At 31.2% G+C, this 15261-nt stretch overlaps 1 protein-coding gene across 1 annotated transcript in view; it reads left to right on the top strand.

The window, feature by feature from the left end:
* The first annotated feature begins 15042 nt into the window (after window positions 1-15042).
* The window catches only part of LOC124371114 (E3 ubiquitin-protein ligase MARCHF3-like), a 29211-nt gene continuing 28992 nt past the window's right edge, over window positions 15043-15261 (top strand). Inside the window, 2 exon segments of the mRNA XM_046829428.1 lie at window positions 15043-15126; window positions 15128-15214. Coding sequence (XP_046685384.1) covers window positions 15043-15126; window positions 15128-15214 — 171 coding nt within the window.

Raw genomic sequence — 15261 nt, 5'->3', positions numbered from 1 at the left:
AAATGCTGATGCTGACTTTAGTTAACAAATGAAGGCCGATTGTCCATGTTTCATGATAAGAGTAAGTAGGCTGGTCTACTCTTGCTAGTCACTATGCCTGGCCATGATAAAACATTTCTTATCTAGCTAGGTCAATACATCAATAATTTAAACCACATAAGAGAGATATGGACTAAAAAATATTGAATTACAATTGTAATCTTTCTTTCATAACACTCAAAATAAACTCAATCTTTAACTATAATTGTAAATAAACATACTCAAATTTTAAACAAAATCTCTTTTTTTATCATCAGTATAAACAAGAGGGCTGAATTTATGGGAGAGTGTAATTGATTAGAGTTAGGGCACTGGTACACACATATTAATCAAACTTGTGTTTTATGTAGAGCAATCTGCAATACTTTGCTACCACTAGACATACATATACTAGCCATATACATGTAGACTAGCCAGATTTAGATGTAGACCATATGGAAACATTTTTGAGAGTGGCAATATTTTAGGGGGAAATAAATAATCTGCACAAAAAACTACTTTATATTGTTTTCAGAGTAATGTAATTTCATGACAACAGATTTTTAGAAGCAGTTTAAAAAACAACAGGTTATGAGATTATTAGTAACAATATTTTTCTGCATGTTACAAAGAGGGCGGCAGTTTGCAAGAAGTTTGCTGCTCACCAGCTACCTATTGCTTTATAATCTGTGACATCCTGATATCTGTATGGAGTGGGTGCAGTATTATATCTTTGTGATTCATTGAAGCTACTCAGGAAAGGACATCCGCGCATCAAGTAGAAGCACACAGACATGGCCAATATGATATTAACCCTTTGAATGCCACAAGGCAAAAAATTTAGTACAAAAGAAATGCACTAGCAACTATATTGCAAGTCATATGCGAAAAATGCCAGGGAATAATAAGAAGTATTACCGGGCTTCCGGAAAAAGAATATATTTTTATTATTTTTCATACTATTTTTATGAAACAGGTATCAAAATATTTGTAAAAAGTTGTATTACAATAAAATGTTACAAAACAAATGAAACAACATAAAATAATATTAGTTTTGGCATGTCAAAACCAAAAAATGTATAAAGCAATTTTTATTTTTTAGTTTTTATTTTTTTTGACAAATTAATAAGAAACAATTTTACTATGGGAAGAATTTTTTTAATATTCTTTATAACATTGTTAATGTGAAAAAAAATAATGGTTAACTTTTTTATATAATTACTATAGTTACATAACAATGCTTGAAATTTATGTACATAATGAAAAAATCATTTTTCAGTACCGGTAACACAACATTAAAACAAAAATAATTAATGCATTACTTACATTTATCCTTTGGTTCTAAAGTATATCTAATATATGGTCTTCATATTTTCCCAAAAAATATGTACACACACACACGCGCGCGCGCACACACACACACACGCGCGCGCGCGCACGCACGTACGCACGGGAGATATCAATTTAACAAAATCATTTTAGAGATCCTAACCTCAAAACGATGTAAACACAACCATGTAACCGAACGTATTATTTTAGATATTACGCATACTATAAGTAGCGAGTTGTTTACGCGCCAACGATGTTACGCGCCCGGTTAATCACCGCCCGCTGTTGTTGCTTCTATTATTCTGTGTTTTTTTTTATCTTCACTAATATAAAGTACTATGTGAACTATTATTTATCTATTGCAGGATAGTTAAGAAATAAAACAATATTGGTTGTGAACAGAATTCATGAAAAATAAAGCGTTAAAAATTACGATAACAGACGGCGACGACGGATCGTCGCCTGGCACTTTTCGCACAGTAAGTCGGCGACGATAGATCGTCGCCGTGGCACTTTTCGCAAGGGTTTTTTGGCGACGATGTATCGTCGCCGTGGCACGCAAAGGGTTAAGATATCGATTTATATTGTTTACATCGGTCACTGATAATACTGTTGAATAGGATGTCGAGCTGGAATTTACATCGTCTTTAATGAAGTGTAATGATATTTTTCAATTCCCGTTATTCTATTCCTAGTACTTTTGTGATTGTGTTTAGGGAAAAATATGTATTAAAGGTCCACATTTTTATGAAATTAATTGAATAAAACATATTCTGCATCATAGTTCTTTCTCTTGGTTGTGTTTTATTTGAAAATAATCTTTATATGTAGATTGTATAATAGTTTGAACAAATATGGCGGACAGATATGCATAGAGGCTGAAAAAAAGGAAAGAAATTCAACATTTTAACTGGGATGATTGTTATCAATAAAGCGCATAACTGGGCTTGGGAATAGGCTTGTAAGCCTACATACCCATAATATTCTCATTGTAAGAAGCATATTTTGGTTCTTAGTGCAATATTCTTATAAGTTTAAGGCTTCTAACTTAATGAAACTGTCTATTCTCTTACCAGTAGTTCTTATGACAAAATATTGATAAAGACAAACTTTGTTTGTTTTTGTTTCTATAAGCTGCTATTTGTACTGTCTGTAATATCTTATTACCATCTTTCTACTAACCATAGTTTTTTATTTCTGTAAATGAACAATCAGAGTGTACAGTGGCAATATTTAGTTTTATTTATCTGGAACATTCAAGCTGTGGGGGAGCCATAATTTTCTGATTATCTGCATGATGTGATAATTCAAGAAATCTTTGCAATGGACCGTTTCCCATGTCTTAGGTTGAAAAAGCTTTTAGGTTATCAATGGCCGATAAAAATATTGCGGGAATGTCACATTGCTATATCCAATAAACAAACAACAAATGAAACAAATAGTCATTGTCATAGTCATAGCCATCAAAATTTATTCACATGTTCGTTAAGAACAATAATTTTGACATGCACAATATTAGTAGAAACATTGTTATTTATCTATCTATATATATATATATATATATATATATATATATATATATATATATATATACGTTAAATAGTATAAATGGCAATAGCCTTATTTAATTTCAATAAACATTGAATCGCAAAAAGTACTCCCGGCGGAGCAAGTACTTTTTGGGATTCAATGTTTATTGAAATTATATATATATATATATATTATAGAATAGCTTATACAGTTAAAAAGTTATTAATAAATGAAAAAAGTATTATTATCTAATTCTTCTGTAACACTGAAGAGACTTTGTTTACTTTTACTATTATAAACAATATAAAACTGTTTTAAATCAAGGTTTATAAAGTATTTTAGAAATCCTTGAGCTGAACCAAAATATACATGCTGTATAAAAATATATAAAAAACATTTATAATTTTGCTGTGGCACAGGGTGGTCTGCAAGCCGGTCTCTTAGTTTTCTTTTTCAGCTTTTTGCCGTCGAAACATTGAAGTGACTGTGGAAGAGCATTGTGGAGTTTGTGTACAATGTAGGATGGTTTTCTTTTCATACAGTGCTGTGTGATGAAGGGTTAGGACGTATTGTAATGCATGTCTGGTGTTGTGTGTATGTACACTACTTCCTGTTGGTTGGTTCATCTTGTTAATATGTAGAACAGCATTTATTATACAGAGTGCAATGACTGTTAGTATCCTGAGAGATTTAAACGATTCTCCGCAGCTGACCATTAGACCAAGATCTGCCAGCACCGTTATGGCTCTCTTTTGAAGGACAAGAATTCACTTTAGGTTATCTTCCATTTGTTCCTCCCCGGACTACTAGCCATATCTAAGATGAGTTATACTCTACAAGTGATTAATAGACTGTCTTCGCTGCATTTAGATAATTTAATTCTTCTCATAACGTGAATCCCAGTACTTATTTTATTGATCCATGTGACACACCTATTGTTACTGGTAGTGAATTTGATTGATGGGTTAGGAAAGTTTCGATTGCTTTTTTCTATTTCTACATTTTGTAAGCGGTTCTCTAAGTAGCTTTTTACCCATTCAATTACTTTTCCTCTCAATCCAAGAGATGCTAGTTTAGAAACTAGCAACACTGTTGATTTATGGTTAAGGCAGTAAAAGGCCTTGCTGTAGTGTAGAAGTAAGGCTGATACATATTTTAGGTATTTCAAATGGTCAATTACATAGTTTACAACATGGATCACCTTAAGTCTTGTAGGAGCTATGTTTTAAAATACTTTAGAAAGGCTGATAGCAATGATATTGGGCGATAGTTCTCAATTTTTACTGTGCTGCTTTTTTTGTGCTTTGGGTAAAACAAAAGCTCTAACAAAAATATATAAATAAACAATTGTACATGTGAAGAACACTTACATACTAATTAACAAAATAATTTTTGGGAGTAACTTTATAGAGATCTGGTTCATTAAAAGTAACAATAAACTAGTCTTAATTCTGGTATTTGGAATGATTAAATGTTAGAGATTAAGCAGACAGTTTGCAAATATATGAAATACTTTTTAATATTTCTTTCTTTGTCACTCTCTAGAGTTCCTGGGAAGCAACATAATTCCCTCCTCCTGTTTAAAGCTGGACACTCAATGGTAATATGCAGTACACACCATGTCTGTGCTGGTTTTATTTTGTGCCTGATAGTTTCAGGGGGAGCTGACCTTGGCTGACAATATTCCAGATGATGTGATGGTTGTAAGAACCTCAGCAATGGGCCCATATCCTATGTCGCTGCTGGCTGCAAGTTCACCTATGAATAAAAAGTATTTCGAGTTCTGCATCTGGTTCAATTTGTAGAATCTGCTTAGAAGGTGAGATGTAATAAATCAGCTATGCCAGTTTGCAATTACTCAATATTTTAGTCCTACAATCTATACACTGTTATTAATTATTGTAGTACATAAATTTGTCAATAATATCAATTTGATACTAACTTGTATTTTATTCAACAGTTTTTGAGCTTCAATTTTAATAGATTACATCTTTTATGTTTATAAATTCATAAGTTTACTATGCAAAATAGATGCATGTAAAACAAATAACGTGAAAATTGGTCAATATCACAGTAGTTATGTCATTTAAAATAGTCTGAAACAAATAAGTTTTCTGGGTAAAATCTGATATAATATGTTTTCATCATTATTTCTATAACTTCCTCCCATACCAACTGAAAACTAAACAACGATTAGGCAAAAATTTGTAATATGTAAACACAATTACTTATCGTCTCTGTTGTATGCATTATTAAGTTCCATATAACATATTATAATTAGATAGAAAAAAAACCTTTTTTTGTATCTATTAAAATTCACTAAAAAGTAAACTATTGGGGTAGATATACATTCTACACACACACACACACACACACGCACACGTGATGTATGTACAGTTATATCCACGCATGTTATCTATATTTTAAAACACTTATATAGATAATCAATAAATAATTGAGTAACTAAATAACAGTTTAACAAAATATGTTGGAATTTATTTCAGAAATACAATAATGAGCTCTGTAATCTAATGACAAAACTGTAATATGTTTATGCATATATTTATATAGATACTAGTGTTTTTATTAGTTATAAATGCATAATAAGTTAATGAAATTTAATTGTTTATAATAATTAGTTTTATATATATATATATATATATATATATATATATATATATATATATATATATATATATATATATAGGTATAAAAGAAAACAAAAACATGTTCCTTCTTCAACTTGAAATGATTAATATTTCGTTACTTTTCAGTAACATTATCAAAAGCATGTATACAATATTATATATATATATATATAATTATGTATGAGGGAACAATGGAAAATAATAATTTGATAGTACGGTGCACCTTGTCTACACAGATGATAAACTTTGTCTAAGGTCTACAAACAAGAAAAACTCCATCTAGGGTTTAACACAAGCTGTCTTTACTGATTATTTTGGGCTATTCCAAATGTATGCAATAATAGATAATTTCACCCCCTTTCCAGTTTAGGACTGGCTTCTGGTTAGTCTATTTTCGGCGCCAATCACTTATTTCTAATATCCAACATCAGTGTAACAACCATTAATTTTTGTACAATCATTTCATCCAACAATGTCAGTTCTAGAAAATGTTTTCTTTATTTCTCCCCTGGGCTACATTGATGGTTTTAATGTCTACTTCGGGTTTTTCTGTATCCTGCTTTTTCATCTTTAAAGTTTGCATTGCCATTGCTAATCTGGGTATCAAAAAACCCCCTCTCTCCTCGGTGTCTACAAGTGTGCATTCCGTTTTTCAGATCAATGAACTGCCTAGCTTGTGTTTGAAATGGCCACTTTCGCTGTTAAACGGCCATACATAAGCTCTAATCCTCGGCCCGCTCCACATTTCATTAATCATCCCAGTCAGCAACCCTCATGAAGACATTTGCACAGGTGAAAAACTTCCATTTGCACTTTAGCGTGTTTGGAAGTTAACATCACAGGTTACACATTAATGTTCAAGTGTTTTGTAAAACGTGCCAATCTCATAAAATAACTTTAGTTACTATACTGAATAATGGCGTATGAATATGATTAATATGCTTCACAGTACTACACTCTTTTTCTTCACTGTACACTCTTTACACAAAAATTAGATTTTTCTTAGTACAATGTGTAAGCCAATCAATTTATGAGGCCCAAGACCCTTATTCTAAAATTTCTAAAAAGACAAAACTCTTCTTCTTTACAACTCTGTTTATAAATGAGATGTGTTTTTAATTTCAATAGTAATACTGAATGTTTACTTGGCTGTATAGCTGCATTATGCATTAAATTGAGTGGGTAACATAGCACTAAGATAGCAAATCTTAGATTAGCTCTTTTATCTGGTTTCGGAGGTAAACAAATTAGCTATGTCAGGGATGCTACAGGTCAGGGAAGTCAGGGAAAAAAATACAGGACTGGAAATCAGGGAAAAGTCAGGGAATTTCGACGTTGGTCAGGGGAAAATATAAAATCCCTTTACACAAATAAACTCTGTAATTTCTATGTGCTACTAATTACTTATGGTGCAGTGTTCTTAAGTATTTTACTTCTGTGTTGTAAAAGATCATTTAAGTCACTTTTTGTACGTATTAAACTGTGTTCACTTTATTTTTTTACTTTTTTATATTTGCCACCCTGTTAGCCTCAACACCACTTTTTTCCACCCATTAATTGCCAAAAACCCTGGGGATTGCGTCGAAAAAAGTCAGGGAAAAATGAAAAATTTGGTCTGGAAATCAGGGAAAAGTCAGGGAATTTCATTATTGGACTCCTGTAGCAACCCTGTATGTGGTACTTGTGATGCCACACTTTATATTTTAGAGTTTTCACAGGTTCAATTGGTATGATGATGGATACTAGCCTAGATTAGTTTCGGAAATTGTAATAAAATTTAAACTCTCTCTTTGATTGACCGAAACAGAACATTATATTTGAAAAAGATAACAATGTAAAAATTATGTCACAACTTAATTATCCAAAAAATTTAGAAATTTAAAGCTGTAGGAAGAGAAAGAGAGAGAGGGGAGCAATAAGAACAATAATAATGCGTACAAAATTACTGACATGACTGCACCAAATAATGGCAATTACCTTTCTCACCCAGTAGTTTACTCCCATCAGGATGGAACAGTTTAAGTTGACTACCCTCAAAGTGCTATCGTCCCAGACACTAGATAAGCATATCTCAGCAAATTCTTGTGTGTTTCTACAACTTAACTGTGCACCTGTGCACATGGAAAATTTGCAAGCTTACTGATGACATAACTGGATAATATAGTTCATAAGCTGTACTAAATTATATTCCTGCATTACTTAACATAATACAACTGAATGCATTATATTTGCAGTGTATTATTACAAATAGACCACTATAGTAATACTATGTTCAATTAAAATAAAATATATTATTGACAATTGAATATTGTAAAGTTGGCCGATTGAGACCATATACAATGTTACCAGTCGGCCTTACAACTGTATGTTGAGGGTCATCACAGCTGCACTAACCTCTAAGGAATTGTAGAGTTCCTCAAGTTCAACAACACAAAATTAATCAGGAAGTCAATGTTTATGTTGCTGTTTCTGGCAATTAAACTACAGTAGACTGATAAATACAGTACTTCTTATCAGGCTTTGATAGCTCAGTCATCACTGTCAAGGTCTTCAGAGTTTGAGGTACTGTTATAACACTATGGCATTAATATGTTTACAAGTCAAATAAGTCCTGTTTTAATGTTATTTTCAGAGAAAATCGTTACTATTTAATGTGCTTTATTTAAATGATAACCAAATTGGTTATTGTACCATATTAATTCATTTAGTTATATTTTAGTACGAGTAATACAAGTTTGGTACAGGATTTTCGAAACAATTTATATTACCAAAAAATATCATGTGGTGGTTGAGAAAAAGATTAGACACCTGATATTTTATCTAATAGAATAGAATAGAATAATGTTTATTGTCATTTTACAAAATGCATTGACAAAGTCATAAATACACCTAAGTGGCATAGTCAAAAGAGATATTACTCTAATATATAAAAATATTGTACATATATTTTAGGTTTGATGTTAAATAAAACATAATTCCAGTATACAGATGAAAGCTTTAAACCACTAGATGAACAAATTGGAATATGCAATTGGACAATCTAGAAATATATATCATTAATACTAAAAAACTCTGAAAGTTCATAAAATGGGTTCTGTATTAACCAGTTATATAGCTTAGTTTTAAAAATATTTACAGAATACTTATTAACTAGACCTATTAATTTGTTGTAAATCTTTTGGGAAATTAAAATATGACTTTGTTGAGTTTTGCTTACCCTACAATGTTGCATTACAATATTATTTTTATTTCTGGTATTATGGCTATGTAGATCTCTGCTAAAAGTTTGAGATTGAATATATTTCATAATGTATAATACTGAGTCAAATATATATAGGTTAATAACAGTTTGCAATTCTAGTTTTATGAAAAGTGGTTTGCAATGGTCCAGTGGTTGTGCTTGTGCTATTACCCTAAACTGCTTTTTTTTGTAAGATAAGAATTTCATTGATTTTAGTGCTATTACCCCATATTACTAAACCATACCTTAATTGAAAAAATGCATAGTAAACACATTTTACATAGCTTTCAGGCACATATTTCATTATTCGTCTTAGTAAAAAAAATACACAGGATAATCTCTTGGAAATATATTCAATATGAGGATTCCATGTTAAATTTTTATCAATAAAAATACCTAGAAATTTTACACAAGAAGAGAAATAATTTATTATATCATATTGAGGAGTTCGTCTTAAGGTGAATAAAATATTTTGGGTTTTTAATTCATTTAATAAAATGCCATTTGACCTGAACCACAATGAAGCTTCTTCAACTGTTTCATTCACAAGGTCTTTTAATGCTGCAAAGTCTGTATGACTATTTAAGAAGGTTGTGTCATCTGCATATAACAGAGATTTGGCCTTAACAGCAGTAGGAAGATCATTTATGTGTAGTAGGAATAAAAGGGGGCCCAAGACTGAACCCTGGGGCACTCCACTCTCAACCACTAACTCATTGGACCAGCTTCCATTAATAAGAACTTTTTGTCTCCGATTTTTTAAATATTCTTGAAAAAAACTTAGCAGAAATACCAGTAATGCCATATAGTAGTAAGTTCTGCTCTTCATTTCTGTAAACTATGTACTTATAACAAAATTCAGAAATATTAGGTGAAAAGTTTCATAAAAAGTCTGTTTTACAAGCTTTGTGATGATTCAGCAACTGAACTGTCTATTGAAAATAAATTTATAACAACACCTGATAAATATAATACCATAAAAGAAAGTCTACTACAAAGCACAGTAGGAGAAAATCGGAAAGAGTTTGGACTATACAGTGTTATGGAAACAAACTCATAGCATTTTTATTTTATTTTTAGACATTTTTCAAATTTTTTTGGTAAATTTATTAAAAGGTTTCTTGTTATTAGGATAGCATCAACTAAATATCTCTAATCTCAAATCTTTAAAAACAGTGTAAATATTTACTGGATGTTATACTGCCGGGTAGCAACTAGTCCACCTTATTTAGTAGGCCACATGTTTGAATTTACATTTCTAAATTGAGTACCTTTTGTTGTTACAATGGTTATAAATTTTGTTAAGTGAATTCTTGTATGAAATGGTTTTTACCAACCTTTTACTTATTGATATAATTATCAACCCTACTCCGCTTATATTAATTCTCGCTGTACTGATAAAGAACGCATGACTTGCTGCACCTGCAACTCCCACCAGTTTTGCTATTGTTTTTATTAATTATTAATCCGTTAGTAATAATATAAATAAATACTTTTATATCAACTATAAAATGAACCAGATTGTTATTGAATAATATCCACTCATTTTTTTTATGATTATATGCAAAGAAGCACAGGTATTTACAGAACATAGTAGAGCACTGTTTGCAGGCCCAGTTGCTTCTTATTCCTGTGCAAGAATTGTTATCAACACAAATATTTCACTGTAGTAAAGCAGAATACTCGGCCCAGCCATGTTTTCCACAGAACTAACTAATATAAAAAACAATAAAAATTTTATTACATAGAAGAAGAATACAATAGTGGCCTCCTTACAGCAGAATAATAGTACAGTAATATTGTAATACAGTACAGTAATATTGTAATACAGTACAGTAATATTTAGAATATTGCCGTTATAGGGCAAGATTTGTCAAAAGGAGATAATAATGCAGTGTGAATCGATCCGAGTTATGGGGTCCACGGTGCCACTGTGTCATCGATTTAAGTCTTGCGTGCAGGAGAGGTTTTTTCTGGATTAGCAGTATTATTATTCATATGAAATTGATTTTTATATTAGGCATTGACTGTAAATAATTGATCATTTTAAAAATGTTATCCTGAATACTTTTGACTTTGAATTAAGCCCTGACTTTGCTAACATAAAAATGAAAAATTATTTAGAAATATATTGTAATCCTACCAATATTATAAATGTGGAAGTTACATAAACTTTGTATGTTTATTTTGCTTGAACCCGTAAACTATTCAACCAATTGTACTGAAATTGTACGTGGTCTTTAGTATGGTCCCTGGGATAGACTTATTCGTATTACGAAAATCCCTCTGGAGTGGTATTTAAAGTAGCGAAATATCCCATCTTGATCTCTGCACTTGTGAAATATTATTTGAAATAGCCTGTAAAATGTAATCAACTGTTCTCCGGTTTAGGGCAGCACAACCATATTTTGATTTAATTTAGCAATTATTTTAAATTTGTTTAAAATTATATTGTGTGTAAATTCTCTAAGAAGTAACCATTAGTTTTCAACCGTTTTTAGATTTCAGCAATTAGGTAATTAAGAAAGACTTCTTCTTTTGATAAGTCAAATGGCTTTTTTCTTCAGTTAAATTGCTAGGAATATTTATTGATGATAATTTATCATGGTACACCCAAATTGAATACATTTCCAAAAGATTATCTAGTTTTACTTAGATACATGTAATGAACTGTGTACCTGAGAACTATGTAAAATCTGAGTACCATGCCTTTTTTCAATTTATTATCAGGTATGGCCTAGTCATATGGGCAATAGCACTAAATGTAACAAATCTTCATCCTAATAGTGTATATAGTATATATATAGAAATGGTGTCACATACAGATACAAAACAAATAAAGAAACAAAGAAACAAAAAAAAAACAAAATTTAAAAACAAATGTATAACGTTTGTAAACAGCAACAACAATATTGTCAATAAATTACTATTATATTAATAACTTTTAATAATCTAAGAGAAAATATCTGTCGAATTTAAAAATTCTTTTATATTGTAAAAAAGCCTATTCATCAGATACTGATGCAGTTTCTTCTTCATCACTTTTATTGATTCTTCTTCATTTACTTCGTCTGGAAGACTGTTGAAGAATTTAGCCCCCACATATGATGGTTTTTTTCTCAAAATATGTCCTGTGGTGTTTGGGTAAAGTAAAGTTGTTACGACGCCTTGTGTTACAGTGATGAAGGTCCCTGTTCCGTTTAATCTTCCTTCCAAACTACGTTAAGAACTGTTTCTTGTATGTATAAACTTACAACGGTCAGTATTTTCCATTCTTTAAATACTTGTCTACAGCTATCAAGGGGTTTTAAACAAGCCATAATTCTTAGAGCTCTTTTTTGCAATAATAAGACCCATTCACGATTCTTTGCTGAGGAAGCACCCCAAACAAGAATTCTGTATCTAAGATGGGTTTCAAAAAGAGCCTGATATTCAATCTTGACAGTACCAGATGAGCTGATAGCCTTAGTTCTTCTAATTGCAAAAAGAGCTCTACTCAGTTTGTTGCACAGATCATCAATATATGTTGACCATGTTAAGTTATCATCGAAATTTACCCCCAGATGTTGAACTGTTGTGGTTGACTGTAGATCCGGAATGTAGGAGACTTTTTCTTTTTTGTTGCCAAAAGTTATTTGCATTGTTTTGATTTCATTAAAAACAAGATCATTTTTTTGACAATATTTCAGAGCTAAGTTATGGCTGATGTGTGAATCTATTTCCAAGGACTGGACTGATTTATTAGTTTTGAGAATTACAGTGTCATCAGCATACATAACTGAATGGCTATATATATATGGATATATATTATTTTTAATATAATTTTTTGTAAAACAGTTCTTTTTACATTGGAGAGTATTTTGCAAAATATTGTATTAGAACATTGTTTTGACTCTATCTTTTTCACGAAAAGTAAGGTAATTTTAACTTGTTGAAGTATTTTTAATGTAAACATTTTAAGTTATTTAACTAATTTAACATCTTAATTGTATTTAATTATTGTTATCTCTTTATTTCTCTTCAAATTGTATGAAACTTGTTATTTTTTAATTTTATTTAATTTTTAGTATGCTGTTTGCTAAACATATATAACTTGTTAAATTTTCTGTGAGCTGTATAATATTTAATTTCTTATGTTAAATTTTTACACAACTGTTAAAATGGGCCTACTCAAAATTCTAATATACTATGTTGTAACCCAAACTAGCCTTAATACTGGTTTTCGAAAAACATTGAATTGTGAATATAACTATACTTTAGGTAGCAATTTTGATGTTGTCACTGAATGTAGTTGCCTTACAACAACAAAGAGATTTGATTTGATTTAAAAAGAAATAGAAAACTCCAAATTTGTAAGTCTTTTGAAGTTGATCCATTGGAAGGAATAGAGAGATCTATGCACCTGGATGAGACAACCGAAGATTCATGAGGTGATCTCAAAACAAATGAGGGGAGATAGTGAGAGACAGTCATCAAGACCATGATGTGATACCACTGTAACAGTAACAGAAATCTTATCACAGCTATACCAAGAAAAATGATGATAGTACAAAAATAACAAAATATGCTCCTGTATACCTTAATTTACCTTTTCACGCTCAAACAAATGTTTAAAATCATTGAATGCAGTTGATTATTAATGGCCTAGAGGTCTTGCTGAACAGATTTTGAAAGTTTATAGTGAAAAATTAAAAATTAATGATGTTCTGGTTGATCTTGGTGTTAGGGACATTCAGCAGGTATTGACATTGCCCATAGTGCATAGAAACCCCTTTACTCAATTGGAAAACTGGATTTCTGGTCAAGACTAACACAGCAAAAAAATCTACACACAGCATAATATAGGAAAATCTTTCTGTATAAACTAAATGAGATGGTAATTGAAATTGAACCTGGAATCGCCTGTCATTGAAATAACCAAATTAATTATCATTACAGTGTAAAACAAGCTAAAATTATAAATATAGGTAACAAATACAGACTATAGCAAACTCCTACAATCATTAAAGAAGTCCTGAAAATATATTCCAATAGTTAGACGTAATTTTAACTATTCAGAAGTTACACATTGTGTCAGTCATGGACTCTTAGAAGGTGGCAGAATATTGAAAAGGTTTAATGAATTGTATATGTGTGGTATTGTACCCATTCTTGTGTACTTTCTTGTGTAACGTCGTTTTCTTCTACTAATCTTCACTTTATCCGACTACAGCTGCAATGTCGAGCCAAGATATTGACGCTCGCGCTGTTGAGTCGACATCAACGTGAAGGGAAGTCAATTTTAAAGTTTTAATAATTATTAAGTTCGTATTCAAAATTCCCAGAAAAACATTGGCACTATTAGGCCCACCCTTATGATATGATTTAGTTAATAATCACTCTATTTGGCAGCAACGTGGCAATATATTATTTTATTTTTTACATCTAGAAGTGGTGCTTTTATGTTTATTTGTCAGAATTAAACATATAAGTAAACTTTGCAAATCGAGTAATTATTACTCGTACTACGACCTCAGCGGTATCCAACCCTATGTGTTTCGTCCATTCGGTACACATCTGTTGTGATGAACTTCTATAGTGAACTTGATATTGAGATGTATGGAATTTAAACAGTCTTTACCATGAAGCCAACCTACATAGTAAACCCACAACTTGTGGCTTGGACATTGGTGACCCCATTGTTGTCTTCTTATGTTGCTTATATAAGTCACCATTAAAAGAAAAATTTGATATGAGGCCAATATGTTATTTAGTATTTAGTAGTGTATATTAGTATATATCTACCAATTTTATTATTTCCTGAGGTTTTTTTCTTAAGTATTTAAACTGTTTTTATGATAACAAGAAAATTATTTAATTACTATAAATCAATCTTTCCCAGGGAATCAGATAACAACTTAGACATACATTAAAATTTGGATACATCAAATGTAGGTGAGCCAATAGGTCTTATTAGAATAGCTCATGTGTGCATTTTAAACAACCCTTACAGTAATAGTGGTTTTGGCTCATAGTTAATTAATCTCTCTTCATTAGGTCTTTTATATCTGTGTTAAATCTGATTGCTCTATTTACTAATAAGATGATGCCCTTAGTAGGCTTTCTAACTGGCTTGTGAGGAGACTTTCTAACTCTTTTGTATTTTTTTCTTATAAGTTTTAATTCCGATAACTTCTGCTGCATTCTGTTTAGAATTATACTAGAATCATATTCTTGTATAGCACACAAGATATTTGCAAGTTCTTGTAAAATGTCTGACTAATAATACCATTGATCATGACAGGTGACTGTATTGAGGAACTGATATCACCATGTGACTGCATGGGTTCGATGAGTGTCGTCCACATCTGCTGCCTGGAGAAAATGGCTCTCCACTTCCAACCTGGACCGCTGTGAGGTCTGCAAGTTCCAGTTCAAAATCAAACGTACACCTCGACCCATCATTCAGGTATGTCCACTTGATTGATTGCCCAGCTGAAGTACACTAGAGAAACG

Source organism: Homalodisca vitripennis, unplaced genomic scaffold, assembly GCF_021130785.1.
Source record: "Homalodisca vitripennis isolate AUS2020 unplaced genomic scaffold, UT_GWSS_2.1 ScUCBcl_949;HRSCAF=3940, whole genome shotgun sequence".
Taxonomy (NCBI): domain Eukaryota; kingdom Metazoa; phylum Arthropoda; class Insecta; order Hemiptera; family Cicadellidae; genus Homalodisca; species Homalodisca vitripennis.
Note: the sequence above shows the minus strand (reverse complement) of the source record. Positions and strands in the feature narration are given on the sequence as shown.